The sequence below is a fragment of the Dendrobium catenatum genome, unplaced genomic scaffold (assembly GCF_001605985.2).
Source record: "Dendrobium catenatum unplaced genomic scaffold, ASM160598v2 fragScaff_scaffold_1035, whole genome shotgun sequence".
NCBI classification, from domain to species: Eukaryota; Viridiplantae; Streptophyta; class Magnoliopsida; order Asparagales; family Orchidaceae; genus Dendrobium; species Dendrobium catenatum.
In genome coordinates, this window is record NW_021319497.1 from 759635 (window position 1) to 781397 (window position 21763).

The following is a 21763-nucleotide window of genomic DNA, read 5'->3' on the forward strand; positions in this document are numbered from 1 at the left end:
ATATCTAAAACATGTACTCTTATTAATGACTTGATCGCCAAAAGTCACAATCCCCCCATTAGATCTCTTATTACTAAAATTACACTCTATATATTCAGTTTTAGATCAACTCAAACGAAAGCCTTTAGACTCTAAGGTTGACCTCCATAATTAAAGTTTATCTTCAACTCCCTCTCTAGTCTTATCAACAAGAAGAATATCATCAACAAAAAACATACACTAGGGTACAACCTCTTGCAAACGTCTAGTGAGAACAACCATGACTAAAGCAAAAAGATATGGGCTTAAAGCTAATCCTTGATGTAATCCAAATGAAATTGGAAAATACTTGGTCAAACCACCTTGTGTTTGAGCACAATTAACAGCTCGTGCATACATATCCTTAATGACTTGAATATAAGCCTTATTAATCCCTTTCTTATGTAGAACTCTCCATAACACTTCTCTTGGAACTTTATCATATGCTTTTTCTAAATTAATAAAAATCATATGTAGATCAACCATATTCTTTCTATACTTCTCTATCAAACCTCTCAATAAATGTAAAGCTTCCATAATAGACCTATCTGGCATGAATCCAAATTGATTTTGAGAAACATTGGTGTCACGCCGCAACCTATGCACCATAACTCTCTCTCATAGTTTTAAAGTATGACACATCAACTTAATTTCTCTATAATTCAAACAATATTGTGCAAACATTTATTCTTAAAAACAGGAATCAACACACTCATTCTCCACTCATCTAACATCTTTTTAGTCTTCATAATAATATTAAAAAGTTCAGCAAGCCAAGAAATTCCTTCATCTCCTAAGCATTTTCACACCTATATTGGGATATCATCAAGTCCAACAGCTTTTCCACACTTCATTTTATTTAAAGCCTCTTTAACTTTGATTATACTAATCCAACGATAAGAACAAAAAATCTTTATTTTTATTTAGGGAGCTAAGGTCACTAAAGTCAATCACATTCTCATAATCTTCATCGAAAAGTTTAGCAAAACATCTAATCCACCTTTGTTGAATATCTTCTTCTAATTAAAGCATTTTTTCATCTTCATCCTTAATACACTTCACTTGAACAAAATCCTTACTACTCCTATCTCTTTGTTTAACTAACCTATGCATATATCTTTTAACATCCTTAGTATCTACAATATTATACAAATCATTAAAAATTAAAATCATTGCATTGCAAATTATTTTCTTACTCCTTACGGGCCACTTTATATTTTTCTCAATTATCAGAATTTTTATAGCTAAACCAATTTTTTTAACAAATCTTCTTATTTTTTATCTTTTATTGCACATTTTGATTTCACCATAAACTATTTTTACTATTAATAGATTTTCCCTTTGACACTCCAAGCACATCTTTTGCAACATTCTTAATAACAAAATCATGCTCATCCAAAATACTTTTTTTATAAACTCATATTTAATAATTTCTCAAAGTAATATTTTCTTCATTAATTAATATCATATTATTTTTGCTTATAATGCATCTACTTTCATGGTAGTCTCCAGACCTATTATCTTATCACAATAATTTTTATATCTAATTTTCACTTTTCTTAGTACCTTGCCTCACATATAAATCATAACAATATAAATATACTCATCCAAAATATTTTTTTATAAATTCATATTTAATAATTTCTTAAAATAATATTTTTACCTTTATTAAAATCATATTATTTTTGTTTAAATGCATCTAGTTTAGTAATAGTCTCTAGACCTTCAATCACATCATAATTATTTTTATATATATTTTTCACTTTTATAAGTACCTTGTCTCACATAGAAATTATAAAAAGCATAGCTTTTATTTTATTTATGACTCTTTACAAGAATTCTAATTTTATTATAATCATTATAAACTCCACTAGCATTCAATTCTTGTCACTAAAAAATGCATTTTGTTTCTTTAATAGCCTTTTTCTATTTCCTCACTCCACTAATATGTCTCCTTATTAGCATGAGATCTACTATTAGACTCTCCTAAAATTTCTATAACAATTTTCTAAATAGGGCTAGTGATCTTATCCACATCAAGTTTGAATCACCTAAACAATTTGTCTCTTTTAACAAATTATTTTTGAAGATTACCGATCTAATCTTTTAAATTTCAATACCTTATCTAGGCAATTAATTTTTTCATAATATTCTATTAAAACCTTTTAAGGTATACATCAATAACTAATATTCTAAATTGCATGCTCTTCTAAATCACCTTCTGATTTTTTCAAAAAGATTTTCATTCCAAATAATAAGTGTATTTATGATTTGGTGGCTCCATTTTTAAACAAAATTAAGCAACAATTTCTTTTCTTAAAGTTTACATTTGTTATTTCACAATTATATGCAACAAAAAAAAAAAATCAAATATAACTTTTCTCATTGCATTTCTATCTCCCATTTCCCACAAACATGAAACATCTCATAGCTATTACTATTAAATTACATGTTCATTTAAGTCACCTTCACCAAATATCCTTGCTTACTTATGTCTACATTATGGTAATTCATACATCTCTTTTCGTAATTGATTTTTTAAACTAACAACCAACCCCACTTCGAGGGTTAGACAGAAACAAAATTTATAATATCCTCTAGTATCTTTGATAACAACCACTATATTGCTATTTTCATTCACCTAAATTGTTTATTTAAAGTATATGTCCACTCATTCTCATTATTAATCCTTCCAACATAAATAATTTTCAATTTAGTTTCTAGTAAACAAACAATTGTTATTTTTCTTCTACACATTATGTTTACCTATCATGTCTTCTTCTCATTGAAAATATCCGAACTCCATGTAACAAATCTAAACTTAATTTAGACCTAATTAACATTAGTATACTTTTCATCAAACTTGAGTTGAGTCATTCCAGTCAAATTTTGCCTAATTATGTTAAGTTGTGATACATCGCTTAGGGGTGATGTCTAATTAAATCTTTATCTACTTCTCACTAAAATCAAGCTAGATAATAATATGCCCCTTCTAGGAGAATGGGGAATGCCCTGTTAGCAGCAAAACTCAAAATTTGATTCATTTACTTAGTTTTGATATAAATTTTATGAATGATGGTCTTCCTAACATCAACCCCAAAGTTTTCTCATCCAAGCTTGCGACCAACAACAATGATTTTCAACCATGCTTAATTCCAATGCACTTCCTTCTTCCATGAATTTCAAAACTAGTTATGCACCATAGCTTGCCAATGCATTCTTTGCGTTGCACATTCACAACAACTATAATCAGCCATTGCCTTACAACACTTGTTCCCGTTGTACATGACCGTAAACCTCTTCATTCCTAGCCCATGAGACGAACAAGAAACTTTAATATTTGTTTTCACAATATTTATCATTACACGTATTCCATATCAACTGTAGTACCTGCACTTCTAATTGATTGTGGACGTAACATCAATAGGGTTCTGTTCAAAGATTACACATAAAATTCACAGTCCGAATGTGTTAATTATATGTCAACATGTTTGAGAGGATGTTTATTCAGCAGTAATGATGAAAAAACTACTCGAGTTTGTTACTCTCAGTTATTTCTGTGAGTATAATTCATTTTCCCAGCATGGATAAACATTTGAGTATTTGAACTGAATCGTTGAAACAAATGGAAATAAAAGTAGATAAGTTGCACAGGAATACCTGTCAAGACCCAAGATAGAATAATGATGCGACATGGTATAATGTTCAGTTTCCCAAGGGTAGGATCTGAAATTCGTCCTTTGATCTCCATAAGATGCATCTGAATTCCAGTACCAATCATCTTGTTGGAAATGTTGATATGCACCAGGACCATAGTCCCTCCAGTTTTCATAGCTTCTCTTATATAATTTTCTCTCTCGATTGAATATTCTTTGCATCCGTCTGATGCGTTCCTTTGAAAAGATGAAAGGACAACAGATATTACGATAACAAAAAATAAATTCTTATCAGGAACACCAGAAAAATCAATGGAAAACAAGTGATTCTTTAACACCAGCTTTCAGAAAATGAATCCAAGCAACCTAAGTTGCAAAAAGTAATCAAAAGGAGATGCAGTAACTCCAAGAATTATGGAAGTTTAACAAAAAAAAAAATAACTGAGATCATTATCTTCTTTAGTATTAGCCAACTTAACCTAAAAGGATTATCATCATTCTTTTGTAGAATACAACAGCAGATACTAAAACCTATAGCAAGTATTATCTTAATTAAAAAAAAGGTATCTTCTTTGTTGCATCCTGGAATATTCACGGCAATATAGAAATATAAAGTTTAACGTCTTAGTTTGTATGAAGATCCAACATGCAATCAGATAAAAGAGAGGGTATAACGTTCATAAGAGACACCAGAGTTCTTAAGTGGAAACCCCTAAAAAGGGGGAAAAACCACGGGGTCTGACCTAGTTTGAATGAATCCACTATTGTTTGCAGTTAATTACAAATGAGACACTTCCTTTGGGGGAAAGCCTTGGCTTGATGTAGCAAATATACATCATATAGAGTGCATTACATTTTAGAAATTGAAAGAATCAATATTGACCTGTTTGTTTGGTCAACATGACCATAGTCGACGGGCGACAGATGTCAGAAAGATTGTATTCAAGTGACGGTGGTCAGAATGACTGTAGTCGGCGGGCGATGGAGGTCGGAAAAACCGTATTCGGATAACAGTGGTGGAAGGGGCGGTGGCGGACGACGGAGGTTGGAAAGATCATTAGCAGACAATGGAGGTCAAAATGACCATATTCAGCGGGCGACGGAAGTCAGAAGGATCGTAGTCGGCACATGACAGTGGTTAGAAAGACCATAGTCTGGCTACGAAGGTCGTAATGACCATAGTCGTAAGGTGACATTGGTTAGAAAAACCGTAGTCTAGCGAAGAAGGTCAGAATGACAGTAGTCAGTAGGCGACAGTGGTCATAAAGACCTTTATTTGGCTATGAAGGCCGGAAGGACCGTAGTCGGCAGGCGAGAATTGGTCAGAAAGACCGTAGTCTGGCGACGGAGGTCGAAAGGACTGTAGTCGGCAAGCGAGAATTGGTTAGAAAGACCGTTGTTTGGCTATGGAGGTTGGAAGGACAATAGTCGACAGGCTACAAAGGTCGAAAAAACCATAGTCTAGCTTCGGAGGTTGGAAGGATCGTAATTGGCAAATGACAGTGGTCAGAAAGATCGTTGCCTGGCGACAGAGGTCTGAAGGACTGTAGTCGGCGGGCGACAAAAGTCACAAAGACCATAGTCTGATGGCGGAGATTGGAAGGGACTATTGTTGGCAGGTGATGGTGGTCATAGAGACTGTTGTCTAGCGACGGAGGCCAAAAGGACCATAATCGACGGGCGATGGAGGTCAGACAGACCGTAGTCTGATAACGGAGGTCGGAAGGACTGTTGTCGCCTTGTCGGTGCGCGACGATGGTCCAAAAGACAGCTTTTTGGTGACAGTTATTACGGGGAAGTCCGACGATAGTCGGTGGCGGGTGAAAGTCCAGCGTTAGTTGGTGGTTAGATGGAAGTCCATCGTCAGTGGGTAGCTAGGTGGAAGTCCAATGTCATTTAGTGGCCGGGCAAAAGTCCGGCATCAGTTAGTAGCCGGGTGAAAGTCCGGCAACTATTAGTGGTTCGACGGTGGTCGAGGAGTCTGGTGGCAATTAGACTCTAATTTCTCTCTCTTCCTTGCTTCCGTCTTGCTTGTGTCCCCCCTCCATGACGAATGAAGGGTCTATTTATAGTTTTATGAGAGTTGCATGACCAGTAAATAGGAGAGAGATCAAGGATAAGTTGGGAATGGTTTGAATGGACGGCCGATGTAGATCCACTTGACCGTGGACCGTTTACTGGGCATTTGAATGTCTTAATGATATCAAAATTTGTCGATCTAAGGCTCATTGGATTCGTTTCATCGAGCTGCTCGATTTGACTATAAGTATGTTACATTTAGAAATTGTTTGACCATCCAATTTATGATTTGAACTTTCAAAATGCGCTTCGGGACTTCAATTTTGACCCATTTGGGCTCGAATTGAGTTGAATTTAGTGTTGTTGGGTTCGTATTTTCAAGACGTTCAATTGACTATAAGTTTGCTGAAATTAGAGTTCTCGGATGGTACAAGATTTAATTTCAAAAGTTTTCAACTTTATTTTGCCTTGAGATTCAAGCCCGATCAGGATAATTTTTTGATGATATATCAATCTTAATCTTTAAACAACATTGAGTTATGACTTTTACCAATTTCATATCCACAAAAATTATACACCATGTAATCAATCTCCATTATAATAATTCTAGGTCCATTATCTTCTTAAAGTTTCCTTCAATGTTCTAATTTTTTCACACATATAATATCTCATCTTTCAACACTAGATAATCATTAAAAGCTTTAACCAAGACACCTGAATTTAATTATCTAATGTACTATCTCCATATTAAATACAATAAGAAAAACACTTAATATTGATCCTTTTATGCAACCTTGACGTGAATGGACAATTCTTAGTATTCTAATAGTATTCATTGCTTTATACACGTTTTTAATAGCTTCAACATAACTTCCACACATATTTTTCCCACCAAATTAATTCTTATGACACTCAACTATATGATCTTTTAATATCAATAAAATAATTAAACTCTCCCTAATAGCTTTCAAGTACGTTTATTAAAAGGAACCTGAAACCCTATCTATTGAAGTCCACAAAATTCTACAAGCTACTGAAAAAAATTCCTTAAACACACACACACAAACACATGACATCAATCTACTTAATCAAGCATAATCTCAAGGCAATATTTTAGCTAGAAACTTCTAAAATTATATTCAGGATCATTTGAATTTTGATCTAAAAAAATTTATAGTCGAATTGAATGATTTAATTAGTCGAACTCATTGACATAAAAATTGATCTAATATGACTCCAAATGAGCCAAATCAAGCATATAACATGTGTTGAAAACTTCATGACTTAGAGGACTAAATGATCTCAAAATCTTGCATTCTTAAATCAAATAAAGCATCTTGATGAGAGAAATCCAATGAGTATGAGATCATTTAATTCGGAGGTCATTAAGGTACTTAATTGCTAAAATATTGATTTATGATTAAGGGAATAACTATGAGTTGTTCGATGAAGTGTTTTAAGATTTAGACTAAATTTATCAAAATATCACACCAAAATAAATATAAATAGACACACACATTCTTCATGTGAAGAGGAGCTGAAGCTGGACCTTGACTTGAAAGTGGAGAGTTTTGGCATTGAATCGCCAACGCCCGACCATTACAATTAGACCAATGCTACTCGATCATTGTTGTCATACCATCACAACCATACCACCGTCATCACACCCACTCAAGCCCAAGCAACATTGTTTAAATGCCGACACGACTATTGTTGTTTAACCACCATCGTCCAACTATCATCGTCAAACCAATGCCTTTTGACTTACCTCTGTTGGACCATTGTCGTTCAACCACCACCATCAGGGCATTGCCATCGGATCGTTGTTATTCAACCACTGTCATTGGACCACCGTTGAACTGCCATCACTCGACCGCTATCGCACAATTGTAATATCTTGATTACGGCCTTCCAACCACCATAACCAGACGACACTCTCTTGAATATAATATCTGAATCACCATTACTCAACTGCTTAGACTTTGCATGAGAGGGAATTCCATCAACCAAATATAACCTTGAACCTTGCCCTGATTTTTGTAGCAACTCAAACCTCAAGTATGGTGTCAAAACATGCAATTTTTTATTTGCTTAATCAATAGGACAAAGTGTGTGGTTGTTGAACAATGGATTTGATTTCAACAAGAAGCTTGAGGTGGTCTATTTATTATATAAAAGCATTCAATTTTGTTCATAAAATGTACAACTTACACAAGGACATAATATATAGAAGTTTAAAGGGCACGAAATGGTATCCATTGTTCCTATGAGATTAGACAACAAAAGTGTGATTTGATGATAACAAATACAATGGTCCCAATATTTTGACAGGTGTTTCTAAAACAAATTCAATAAAACAACAAATATTGATCATGTTCACTAGGTTATTTTGAAGCATATGGAATTTGGAGATAGCTCAAGAAGGTAGATTCACGAAGACTCAAAGTACAAAATGAAATTTCCAAGTTATTTAGCTTAGTTTATGAGTTTATGTACTTTTAAATGTAAATTTAAATAAGGCTAACAAAATCTCAAGGCTGATAAACACAATCGGGGTTAACTTAGATTTTGACTAAAATAACTTCAAAAAATTTCATAGGTTACAAAAAATATTTTATAATTTTCTATGATTTTTGGAAGTTATTTGACTTGATTTTCCAGCTACTTTATTTATTACTAATTAAATGTGTGTGAATTATTTTATTTATTATATCATTAGTGATTGCGTGCTTAATTTACATCATGCTCTCTTCGACCACTATGTGTTTAACTCACTTATGATGTTGTCCTTGAGAGGCATCTGGTTAGAGATCTTTTAGTACGATTTAGATCTTTTTGTTTATTATTTATGTCTAATTCTTGCACGGATTTAATTAAATAAATTAAGCATGTATTCAACATCATCATCAGGTTAAGGCCTCATGGTTTCTTAAAGATGAACAAAAGAGAATGTACTGCTAAGTTCTAGCCAATTTAACAAGTATCAACACGGATCTTTGAAGGACGCCTTCCAAGATAGGAAGTTTCTTCCAATCTGTACTCTTAGTACTTGTTGCCAAACATATCCTAAATTTGAACGTAGACTAAGAAAAAAACATTATTGATTAAAATGTGCCAAATCCTGCCTTAACCTACATCTACAAACCAAGATAAACTAAGCCTGCATCTACAAACCTAGAAAAACTAAGCGACTTGCACAAAAAAATTTTTGGAGGGGAACACTATCAAAGGCAAAAGATATCCAAATGAAAACAAAGATAAGTAAAAAATTCATAAACAATAGTCCTCACATGAAAGAGTTAAAAAATAAAAGAATAGGAAGATCGTTAATGACACAAAATTTCAAGGGGGTATACTAACTACTCTCTCCCTTTCCTCCTTATGCTCCTCATTCATCCGGCGGTTATATCTTCTCCAAGCTTCTTCTTGGAATCTTCTACTAGAACCAGCTCTTGAATTTCGCCAAGTTGACTGGGGATCTGACCTATTCAGCTATCAGAACAAGAAGAAAGAAAAAGGTGAGTTAAGTTTGTTAAAACAAAAGCATGAAAGTTCTAAACAAATGGAACTCTACTAATTAAGAAATTTCTAAGGTAGCCGACATTTAGAAAATTATAGAGATTGAAAAAGTTATTCAAACTGTACTAGCAGTGTAGTCAAGATATCAGCCACATCTTAATAAATATTATGCGATATTGTTCATGGTCCTATTCATTGAAACTGGTTTCTATTGAAACATGCACCCATACTATCTCACATTTAGAGAAAGAGAGAGATACTCAAATTGCATTCATAGATGTATAAATAGCTGTTTTTTATTTCAATTCCAATAAATATATAACAAGTTATAGGCAAAAATGTGATTTTCTAGAATTTTATGAAGTTTCTACTATGTAACTTTTAATATATTTTAGAATGTTTTATTTTGAACACTGACTGTAAGAAATTGAAATTTTACTGGTTAGTTTTCTCTATTCTGATTTCTATGCCTATTGAATAAATGAGGCATTTTTTTCTATTTATGATTGTATTGAATGCCACTCTTAAATTATAATCAGAAAAGAAAATGTTAAGTATGTAAGTTTTGAATTGAACAAGAAAATATACCATACATAATAAGTTAATAAATTATGACATCTTTTATATCTGAACCCACCACTCCATTCTCCTTTAATTTTTCTTGGATTAATGTATGCAATGCTGATACTTTACATGAAATCATCCAACGATGATTAGGAAATATATAAACGATCTTTCAATAGTTAATAACTTAATATAGCATGCCATTTACCATTAATAAAAAGAGAAAAGAAGGAATCTAGAAGGGTGTCAAGTCAAACTACCTCAGTGTAGATCCAGCTAACACTCCTGCGGAGTTGATAGACCTGCAAGTTTGAGAACAACAAATCATGTAAGTATTCATTAATATGAATTGGAAGAACAAGTTTTGTGGTAAACATAAACTTTTAATCAACTTTTTAATAGTTAAGTGGGTCATCTTAACCTTTTGGTGGAGAGTTTAGTGTCACGCTCAAATGTTTGACCTAGAGGTTTGGCCAAACCCCTTGAGCGTGACATGCCGAGTGGAGGCAAAGAAGTCCTCCATAACTATTTTTAAATGGGGTCATACGACATTGGAAGGATATGGAAGGTTCTGGAAGATTTTAGAAGGTTCTAGAAGATTCTAGAAGGCTCAAGAAGTTTCTATAAGGTCTCGGAAGGTTCCAGAAGCTTCTAGAAGGTTCTAGAAAGGCTTAGAGTTTCCTAGAAGATTCTAAAGTACTCTAGAAAATTCTAGAACGATGTGGATATTTAGAGAGTAATCCAGGATACTCAAAAACTATCTAAAATATTATAGAGTTATATAAGAGTGTTTATGATTATTCAAAAGAAAAAGAAAAAAAAAGTTATATAAGAGTGTAGGGAATAATGTGGAGTATTCTTGAGAACTCCAAACTTATGTATTTTGAAGAGAATTCTAAATTGTTCCTAGTCATAGGAGGACGACTATAAATAGGACCCTCCCTCTTCATTTGTAACCAACTCCCTGTGGCAATCCAAGGACCTTCAGCATGAATTCTGGAAGGCTCGCAATGAGGGCATCGCGAGAATAGGTGGGGAAGAGTGTCACGCTCAAATGTTTGACCTAGAGGTTTGGCCAATCCTCTTGGGCATGACATGCCAAGTGGAGGTCAAGAAGTCCTCCAAGACCATTCCTCAATGGTGTCACACGACATGGGAAAGTTCTGGAAGGATATGGAAGGTTTCGAAAGATTCCATAAGATTCTATAAGGTTCTAGAAAGGCTTAGAATATTCTAGAATGGTGTGGATATTTAGAGAGTAATCTAGGATACTCTAGCACTCTCTAAAATATTATAGAGTTATATAAGAGTGTAGGGAATAATGTGGAGTATTCAAAAGAATTCCATAGTCATGTATTTTGGAGGGAATTCTAGATTGTTCCTAACCATGGAAGGATGGGGATAAATAGGACCCCCAAACCCCCTCTCTCGATTGTTCTTAGGCATGGGATAAGGGCTATAAATAGGACCCCTCCCCCTTCATTTGTAATCAACTCCCAACAACTCTCAAAACCCCTCCAACCTCTATTGTAAAAGCTCTCTTATAATAGTGAAGCTTACCCCATACACTCTCTCTCTAGCATTCTTTGCTCTCTAGCCAAGCATTGTGATTTGTGAGAATTTAAGGCTGACTTAGCACTAGGCAGAAGTGCTAAGGTTGTGCGTGTGACTTATAGAAGATCTATCCGTGACATTAGGCTTCCAACCAAAAGGTCTTGGGTTCATTGTCTTACACAAGTAACGTGCATGAGATTGTGAATAAATTCATTCAATGATAAAAGAAAATCTATTATTTTTCAAAATAAGATAATTCAAGCAATTCAAGTTAAATTCAACATAAAATTCAAAGCATGCACTATTTTTTAGCTTGCTACAATATTTTTTTCAACTGCCACGGGAAAAAATAATTCATAAAACTTACTTTTGTCCTCTAGAATGAGCCATGTAATGAGAAAATTCGCACAATTTTTATTTCCTAGGATCAACAAGTGGAAAACATCATGCATAGGTGAAGTTGCAGAACTAAGATTTCAGTGAGAGGGCAAATGTGGCCTTATCCAAGATGGCCAAGCATATATAATATACATAATTACAGGTGAATTTTTAAAACTTGCATATCATGCATAGTTATTCTAGCACTTCATGAGGAAACCAATTCTCTGTGGTTCAGTGAAACCCATAATATAAAAATAGAACCGATGCAAATCTATTACACTGTTGCGATTATAACTAATCAAACACAATTAAAGAACTTGAAAATCAATCTAAGCCATGCCCTCTACCGTCAAAAACCCATATACTAATATGATTCGAGTAAATAGACCTGTGATCTCCCCGTCTTCCTACATTTCTACAGCCCCGCCAAGCATCCATAACGCAGCATAAGGAATGGAGATAGAAATGAAGAACGGGATACCGCGGCCGTGGTGATGGTGGCGCCTATCAAGCCGAAGAGTAGGGCACCCCAAGCCGGGGAAGCGTGTTCCCCTTCCTTCCACGGATTGGCGGCGGCTTTCTTCTCCACGGGATTCATTTGTTTGTCTAATCGATTTAATAGTCATTCATAATAGCAATCACATAGTCGGAATTCGGAAATCGGAAATCGGAGCTCGTTCTGCTCTCCCCTTCATTAACTTTTTTACATGGAGACCCCTACCCCCAAAACTCCGTAATACAATAATTTCATAGGAGAAACTTTGACTTAACTAATTCATATTAAATACAAGTGCACCGAGTCCTATATATTAATAGGACTTTAAAAATTAATAAAAATATAGTAAGTATATATATATTTTCAAAGTTTAAATGTATTGGTGTGATATAAAAAAATTGAGTTTGCAAATCATACAATATATAAAAACTTTCAAATATGGCATTTAAAAAGAGGTAAATTTGCACTAAAAAAATGTGTTATATTTTTATAGCACATGGTTGTATCTGTTTCAAAACCACTGTAATAGGTTGCTTTTTCCGACATGAAACTACTAAATGTCTTTGCATCGCATATCAATCACAATAAACATGAATCGATTTTAAAACCATTTTAACCTCCACAAAAGCCAATTTATTTTGCTGCCAAAAGTGATTTTTTAGTAGTGTTGGCTAACTCCAAAATGGCTAAAAGAATTGATGCGGAACAATTTAGTTATAGTATTCATTAGGAGTAGTTCATCTAAGTTTGTTACAATCTAATTACTAGTTTCTAGAATGTTCTTTAAAATGCTCCTTAAGACTAGGTTATTACAAGTTTATAGAATATTCTTATTAGCTTTTAAATAGGCAAAGTATTGTAGTAAGAAGTATATTGACGAATATTATCTCTTATTGAAGCTTTTAAGCTTTGTGTTTATTCAAGTAGGTCCGATTCTTTCGACGATCACCACATCAAGAATATGATATGACAAGTATTAAATGGCTTTATTATTGATAGAGCAATTCAAGCTCACATTACCAAGAAGATGCCTTCCAAATCAACATTAAACCAATGAAATAAAGGAGGTCTTGAAACTCAAATTTCCTTTCATATGCATGACATTGGTACAAATACCATTTGAATGGTGATAGAAATTTTCAGCCTTGGTGATAAAATCTGATCAGAATATTCTGTGGAGTTCTTTTTTTTTTTTGTTGAAGATGACCAATTGTTGAAGGCAAATTCATAAAATCATCAAAATTTCCAACATTAAATCTGTAAGATAAGCTTCGACTTTCAGCACTTATTGAATGATAACGCAAAACTCAACGGTCGAACAGATTCGAATGTGGAATGAATACACAGACACTTTCTGAAACATAATATGCATGCATTTAGGCAGAAGAACTGGCAACACAGTCCTCAAAGGAAGAGGATATTATCCACACAGTGAAGGAAGCTTGAAAAAAAAGGAGGATGGCAAATGGCCTGTTCTTCGAATATAATCTGCTTTATCGGCTGTTCTTGCAGCACTCTCATTTAGTTTGGATTCTGCATTTGAGCGTTTCTCTTCTGCTATCCTTCTTGTTGCTGCTAACTTGTTAGCCAGTTTCTCCTGAGCTCGAGATTTAAGTCGCTCAGCTTTCACCTATTAATACAAAATACTATTATTGCATTAGGAGGGAGCATTTCATTAAAGACAATAAAATTAATCAGTAGTGAGCGAAGAAAATGAGATGAAATTAAAGTTTCGTTTGGGACGGTTTTTTTTACTGCTTCTTAAAGTAGCTTTTTAGTACAAAAATGAATTTGTTTTACCTAGAAAGCTGCTTTAAGAAGCAGTAAGTGTTGCGTCCTGGAAAAATCGCGGCGGTAGAGAGTGATAAAATTTAACATCTAGCTTTATACGAATATCCAGCACACAAACAGATGAAATGAGAGGGTGTAGCATTTATAAGAGACAAGAGTTTTTTTACGTGGAAACCCCTGAAAAGGGGGAAAAACCACGGGGCCTGGCCTAGTTTGAATGGATCCATTCTTGTTTGCAGTCCATTACAAATGAGGCATTTCCTTAAGAGAAAGGTCTTGACTCGATGTAGCAAATATACATCATACATAGTATATTACACGGTGGGAGTTGGAAGAATCAATGTTGACATGTTTGTTTGGGGCGGCAAAATCATAGTCAGTGAGCGACATGGGTCAGAAGAACCGTAGTATGACGACGGAGGTAGGAAGGATCGTAGTTGGCAGACGACGGAGGTCCGAAAGACATTAGTCGGCGGATGACGGAGGTCCAAAAGATAGTAGTCAGCAGGCAATGGGGGCCACAAGGACCATTGTTGGCTAATGACAAAGGTCAAAAGGACCGTAGTCAATGGGCGACACAAGTCGGGGGAACCGTAGTCGGCGGACGATGGAGGTAGTCGGAGGGTAGTGTAGTCGGCAGGCGACGTAGGTCGAGAGGACCATAGTCAGCATCGATTGTAGTCAGCAGGCGATAGAGATCTGAAGGATAATAGTCGGAGGGTAGTGTAGTCGGCAGGCGACGTAGGTCTGAAAGACAGTAGTTGGCGGACGATGGAGGTCCGAAAGATAGTAGTCGGCGGGCGGGCGACGGGGGTCGCAAAGACCATTGTTGGCAGACTACAGAGATTAGAAGGATTGGAGTTGGATGACAGTGGTTGGGAGGACTGTAGTTGGCGGACTAGTGGAAATCCTGTGATGTTCGACGGACTGGCGGAAGTTCGGCAGTGGTCAGCGGACGAGCGGAAGTCCGGTGGCGGTCGACGAACTTGTGGAAGTCCGGCGATGATTGGCTTTCGGGGCGGAAGTTCGGCGGCAGTCAACAAATTTGTGGAAGTTCGACGGCGGTAGACGGACTATCAGGAGTCCGTCGATGGTTGGGAAGAATTCTGGCAATGGTCGGGAGGAACTCCGGCGGTGGTTGGCATGAACTTCAACGATGATCAGGAGGAACCCGGTGGTGGTCGTGAAGAACTCCGGCGGTGATTGGCGGACGAGCAGAAGTCCGGCGATGGTTGGTAAGAACCCCGGCGGTGGCCGACAGGAATCGCGGTGGTGGTCGGCAGGAACTTCGGCGGTGGTCGATGACAAGAGAGCTCCCAAATTCCTCCCTTCTTTCTCTTCCTCTCATCCTTCTCCATGTGAAGAATGAGGGCCTATTTATAGATTTTTGAGAGTGGCATGACTTGTAAATATGTGGAGGACAAAGGTCAAAATGGGAGTGTTTGAATGGACGGTCGATATTGATCCCCTTAATCATGGACCGTTTATTGGTCAATTGAAAGCCTTAATGATATCAGAATTCAGTGATCTTGGGCTCGTTGGATTCGTCTTGTCGAGCCGCACGATTCGACTATAAGCATGTCATGTTTGGAAATCGTTTGGTAATCCAAATTGTGGTTTGAAACCTCCAACAACGCTCCGGACTCCTGATTTGGACCCATTTGGGCTCGGATTGAGTCGAATTTGGTGTCAATGGGTTCGTCTTTCTGAGACGTTCAGTTTGACTATAAGTTTGTTGAAAATAGAGTTCATATAGTCTTTGATTTAATTTCAGAAGCTTACAGCTCAATTTTGCTTTGAGATTCGTGCCTGATCAACATAATTTTTTACCGATATATCAGTAAGAAAGCCGTCTCACACCAAACTCAAATGAACATAAGATCATTTTTTTTTATTTGGGTACTCCCAATGGAAGTAATAATTGTACAAAGTAAATATATTTGATATTTAAGTTCAATGACCCACTTACTATAATTCAAGGAATTTTAATCATCACCAACCCAAATGTTAGCTCTCAAGCAAGTAAGACCCGGATTGTCAAGAAATTAGAAACTTATGCTTCGTTTGGGACGGCTTTTTTACTGCTTCTTAAAACATATTTCTAGTAGAAGCTGCTTTAAGAAGCATTAAAAAAACCGTCCCAAACGAAATCTTAAGGAGGAAGGATTAAGAAACAGAAAATAAGGATCGATGTCATACTTAATAAAAAATAAATAAATCAGTCAAAAAATGTCTGTGATAAATCGAAGCTGTGTTTTAAAAATTTTGATTTCTTTAAACCATCAATAAGCATGAAATTAACATATCATAGATTGAAAGAAGGAAAAAATATAAAAAGAGTACTATGCATTATCTGTTATTAATCATGCTTGAAATGCCAAAAGCAACATTGGATTCATTTAAGATATTTATACATGCGCATAGCTACTTTTTTCAGAATTCAAATGGGAAATGAATATCTAGCTTGCTTTGGAGATTAAAAAAAAAGAAGAAGGAAATATATATGATAAATGACAAAATGAGTTTATCCATTACCTTAAGTTCAATAAGATAGAAATGACAAAAGCTACATTGGATTCCACTAGTTGTTCAGATATGCACAACTTTAATAGGAGTGTTCAACATTAGGATGAAGGTAAATGAATTACTAGGTCATATACATTATAGATAAATTCAATTTATGATCATTCGCATATATACCTAATTGGATACATTTACACAAATTATAACGATGATTATTGATTTCTCTATTAAATGCACATACTGTTAGCAACCCGTCCACGTCATCTATATGACGTGTATTGTTTGGTTTACTTAGCTCTATATATACTTATCCATGTACTCTATTTTCACATTAATAATACATATTTCTCTACCGTCTCTATTCTCTTTGTCGTTCGTTCGCTGTCGTCCTCGTCTTCTCACATGGTATCAGAGCAGCCATGGGGGATCAAGAATCCCGTCTACGCCCTTCCTCTACTCTTTCTGCCTCCCTCTCCACCTTCGTTATCCCTACACTTCTAAAATTTTTGATCTCAAACATCAAGAACCTTGTTACTCGATCTAACACAACGTGTTTTATTTCAGCTTGCTTGAACTCAAGCCCATAACACCCTTACAATAACCCAAGCAATAAATTAAAAATAGCCCTAGTTCCCATTCAACGGGCGACTAGCACCAGTGCTAGTCGTCTACAAAGGAGGCGATTATTGGGGCAGTCGCCCATGTAGTGGGCCACTTATTCCCTCCAAATTATTACTTCATTTGTGTGCTTATAGCTAATTCAAGCATCACAAGTATTCCCAAAAAATATTATCTAATATTAAATAACAATAGAAAAAACTTAAAGCTTTCATTTAAATTATTACAAACAGATACGATTAAATATATGTCATAAATATTAACTTGATACCTCTATCTTCTTCATCTCCATTTCAGCTTTTCTCTTTTCATGATTTTCCCAAGCTTGTATCTTCACCTCTTCACGCTTGAACCTACAATAAGTCTAGCAAGTTCAAAAAGCTCTCAAGCTTTTGGGAGAATAAAAGTTTGAATACAAAAGAAAAAAAATTACAAAAATGTCATTAGTAAGGATAGCTTACCAACATGGAATATTTTAAGCATTGGCAACATTCAATTAATCTTTGAATGGAAACAAAGCACAAAAACTTAGGTATTGTTTGGAACCAATTTTCATTTTCTTTTGTATTTACAAAATATATTAAAAAGCTAATAAACCATGTTTGGTGAGAGTTTTTTTATTTTAATAAATAGACTTGTTTTCAAAATTCTAAGAAGATAATTTAGTTGCTTTTGAAATTTCCAAAACATTCTTTTAGTTTCAAAGAAGATAATATAAGGTAATCACCAATCTAAGCTATTAAGTTTCAATTTTATGAAGAAACAAATTGTTGGAGGATGCAATCAGCTAAATAGAATAATTGGATAACTTACAATGTCATTCTCATCCATTTATATTTATATTTATTATTATTAAAATATTAAAATTACAATAATAAAAATTACTAAAACATTAGCGGCAAGATCTCAATCATGAAAACCTTGACTTGCTTACTAGTGGGCATGAAATTTTTATCCACCTTAACTTGTGAATTAAATCTATTAATTGGGCATGGTACTATCATGATTGTGTTTTTTTTTTTTTTTTGAGCAATAAGTGCATAAGAAAAAAATCACATATATTTTATTTCAAGTAATAGCATAAACAAAACAATAACCAAGTGTTGAGGAAGTAAGCAACATATAGAGCGAACACAAATAGAAAGAGAAAATATAGTGAAAAGAAAGAAAACAAGGATTTAACATGGGAAAAATTGAAGTTGGGAAAAAACAATAGAGCCTCACTAAACCAAGAAATTCACTATAAATATTGGGAGAAATTTGTAAAAATAGCTTTCTTTCTCACTCTCTCATTTCCTCTCTTCCATCTTACACCATTCTCAAATATAATAAAGAGAAAAACACATTAAAACCACCAAGGAACACAACCCTTCATGAAAACAGGAAAAAAAATTACCCAGCCAGCCTCACAGGGCTGCGGCGCTCAACTCTCTATCTCCAATCTGCCTGACAGTGCCGTGGCGCTCAACTCTCTGTCTCTAATTTGCCTAACAGGGCCACAGTGCCGAAGTTTGGAGCTAGGGGTGTCAATATTTGAGATGACCCGAACCCAACCCGAAAATTCTAGGTTAGGGTCTACCCAGACTCGAAACAGGCCGGGTTTTGGTTCAACAATTCGTCCCGTTTCAAAAATCTTGTCGGGTTCAGGTTGACCCTTTGACCTGAAATTGACCCGTTTTGGACCTAAAAACCCGTTTTTGACCTAGAAATCCAAGTTGACCCATTTTCGATTCGTTTTTTGACCCAAAAGCGGAGATTGACCTATTTTTTAACCCGGTAACTAGAAATTTTTGGTCGGCCCCGAGTCATTTGGGCCATTTCGGGTTGACCCGAACCCGAAGCGGGTCGAGTTCTGATCCAAAAAATCAACCCATTTGCAAAAACGGGTTGGGTTCGGGTTGACCCGAATAGTGCGGGTCAGTTCCGGGTTCGACCCGAACCCTACCCGTGACCCGAAATTGACACTCCTATCTGGAGCGCTGCACTCCGCTCTCTGTCTTCTCCAACCAGACAAAACAGTTCCACAGCACTCGGGTACATAGTGTCATAGCTATTGTACGGTTGTATGAGAAAAAAAATTTGTGTGCAAAGCAACTGAACCCAAGCTGGGGAAAACCCCCTTGAACCCCCCACAAAAGCTAGATCGATTGAATTGAGGTTCAAGGCAATCATACGACTTGATTGATTGACACAATCAGATTCCACACAAAACTAACACTAAGCAAATTAGAAAACAATAAATAAAAACTATCACAAATAGCTCCTAAGCAAATGCAAGTTGTCTAGCTAGCTAGCACTTGCCTGGTTCATGATAATATATATTGCAAATATTCCTGATTTTCATCTTGTGTTGTTGACTGGCTGTCAGCACAAAGACCATGCAATGCTAGTTACGAGCAATCAAAAGACCAAATGGCGAGAAACATGGCTTTCTTTCTAGTTTGTATTAACAGCAACACATTTTGATGATACCATACACATTGTATAAATTGTAAATAAGATGATGGTAAAAACTGTTTATCAAATGTTATTATGGCAGATCAATCTTCCAATCACAACAGAAGCGGTAGAAGCAGACAATTAAAATACTTTCTTACTCTTTCTTGCATCAGCAATTAATACACTCTTGACTTAAGAGCTCCTGGCTAAAATATAATCAAATCACACACGGTATATATATCATATTCTTTGGCAAGATGCAGCAGAGAAATGAGTACCTTGCCATGTATTTTGTTCGTTCTGCTTCATTCCAAGCCATTGCTCTAGACTCCAGAGAATTAGAGTTCTTCATCTGCTCGAAATCATTATCACCCACCACCTTCCGACCATCTGCAGTACCTTCCCTGTTTACAGCCCACCCATTCCCACTAGCTGTGCCAAAAAGCACTGCTTCATTGTCCCTCTGTAAATTCTTTACCCCTGTGTGGAAACATTCAAAGGAATTTCCCCCTTGACGACACCTTCCTGGGGTTGAAGATCTGGAAGATATGGGACTTGTCAAAACTGGCGTTGTTGCTCGGATTGGAGTAGCAGTCCTGGAATGATCTTGGCTTGCAATGGGAGTCATCTCTGTGCCGAAATCTCTCAAAGAAACTGCTTTGACTTCTAATTTTGAATCCTCCATAGGTTTATTGACCCTCCAAACTAAATCACTGCAATCTATCTTCTTAGTCTCCCCCTCTTCTTGAATGATATTTCGCAGAGCTAGATCTTCTTCCAAGCCCACATCAGCACTGCTACAAGAATCCCTGCCCCTCTGCGATGCACAATGCAGAAGTCTCCTGTCTTCTGCATTCGAATTCCGAGGCTTGCTGTTAGAGTGGCCATCATTTCCTCCACTGGAGAAACCAATCAACCATTTTTGGGCATCATCCCACTTTGATGGAGTTTGCTTACTGCGAGAACCTAAAGCCTTGCTGTGATGAGATCCCATACCGTTGCTGTTCCCTTTGTGGAGTTCAAAACTTTCTGAAGCATAATTTTCTACTGAAGATGAATGCTTGTAGCAAGCTTTCTTATCCATGGCCACAGATCTCATTTTCTCCGATTAGCAGTTCCAAGTAAAGCTAATTATAATATCAAAAAATCACTAATTTTATATTCTTCAAGTTCTAAATAAAAGATCTACAACTGGCTGAGATCACCTGTTGTTCTTCGTAATACCAAACAAAGATGGTTGAACAAAAGAGCGAGGATCGATCAAAGTCGAGAGATAGATAAGAAAAAATAGTAAACAAAGCAAGAATGAAATTAACTGAGAAAGAAGGATACCCCATGCGTCAAGTATCATCAAAGGCAGAGCCGGAAATGCCAGATGGTTCCATTTCCTCCTCTGCTCCAATTATCCTTCATCTTCCCTACAACAAGAGAAGCCTGAGACCCTACAGAAAACGAGACAACAGAGAAGAGTTTCCTATTTCTCGCAGTCACTGGACCTCCTTTCCTACGCAGATCGGTCCACTTATCTCATGATCCGACCAATGATCAAAACAAAAATTAAAAAAAATCAAAGCTGCAGAGAAGCGCATAAAAACCACATGGTCTTTGGAATGAAGCTTACAGTTGGAGAACAGAGGAGACAGATCATAAGACCGGCGGAGAGAAGGAGCAGAAGAAAGCTGTCAAGATCTGAAACCCATCTCCATATCACATGGATAGCCAAGCATGGCATGTGTGCGGAAGCAATAGAAAAAAAAAAAAAGCAAATAGGAGGATGTATCCACGAGTGATGTGAAAAGATCGAATAATCCTACGTTGTAAACGGAAAGCCGTCTCCGCCATGAAGATGATTAAAGGGAGAATCTTTGGGAATCGTGCACGACGATAAAATTTGAGTACTCCCTCTGCACTACCTGCACAGAGGGAGCATTGCCATTTAATAATACTCAGAGTGGCAGTCCGGAGTTGGAGTAGAATCTCGGTGAGGATAGCCGCTGTAGGATGTCGGTGATTGAGTGAAATCGCCATTATACAACTCCCCTTGGTCTATTGGTTGAGGGCTTAGGCTTCCAACTAAGAGGTCTAAGGTTCGAGTCCAAATGTATGCGTTGTGTGTGTGAGTTTGCCTTAAATGACCTAAATGTCCAAAAAAAAAAAAATCGCCATTATGGCAGCACTTGACGAT

The 21763-nt window shown here is 36.1% G+C and overlaps 2 protein-coding genes across 5 annotated transcripts in view; both read right to left on the reverse strand.

The window, feature by feature from the left end:
* The window catches only part of LOC110110180, a 23204-nt gene extending 10827 nt beyond the window's left edge, over positions 1-12377 (reverse strand). For both annotated transcript variants that reach the window (XM_020841551.2, XM_020841550.2), the window contains exons 1-4: positions 12193-12377; positions 10037-10078; positions 9054-9185; positions 3679-3911 (exon numbers count right to left, since the gene is read on the reverse strand). In XM_020841551.2, coding sequence (XP_020697210.1) covers positions 3679-3911; positions 9054-9185; positions 10037-10078; positions 12193-12309 — 524 coding nt within the window. In that variant the 5' untranslated portion in view covers positions 12310-12377. The remainder of the gene's footprint in view (positions 1-3678; positions 3912-9053; positions 9186-10036; positions 10079-12192) is intronic.
* Positions 12378-13483: 1106 nt separating this feature from the next.
* On the reverse strand, positions 13484-21468 carry LOC110110168. 3 transcript variants are annotated; one of them, XM_020841517.2, is made up of 5 exons: positions 21200-21468; positions 20911-20996; positions 19857-20705; positions 17411-17492; positions 13484-13837 (listed from the first exon to the last, which is right to left on the reverse strand). In XM_020841517.2, exons 3-5 carry the CDS (start codon positions 20675-20677, stop codon positions 13628-13630), a joined length of 1113 nt encoding a protein of 370 aa, XP_020697176.1. In that variant the 5' UTR covers positions 20678-20705; positions 20911-20996; positions 21200-21468; the 3' UTR covers positions 13484-13627. The 3 variants fall into 3 exon arrangements, with proteins under 3 accessions (XP_020697176.1, XP_028553875.1, XP_028553877.1); XM_028698042.1 differs by having other exon boundaries at positions 20911-21468; XM_028698044.1 differs by lacking the exons at positions 20911-20996; positions 21200-21468 and having other exon boundaries at positions 19857-20777.
* Between the last annotated feature and the right edge of the window lie 295 nt (positions 21469-21763).

Excerpts from the sequence above, each read along its gene's own strand:
- LOC110110168 (XM_020841517.2), bottom strand. The coding sequence starts at position 20,677 with ATGAGATCTGTGGCCATGGATAAGAAAGCTTGCTACAAGCATTCATCT. Across the intron at positions 17,493-19,856 it reads CGAACAAAATACATGGCAAG|GTTCAAGCGTGAAGAGGTGA; the intron begins GTACTCATTTCT and ends GACTTATTGTAG. Across the intron at positions 13,838-17,410 it reads TGGAGATGAAGAAGATAGAG|GTGAAAGCTGAGCGACTTAA; the intron begins GTATCAAGTTAA and ends TTGTATTAATAG.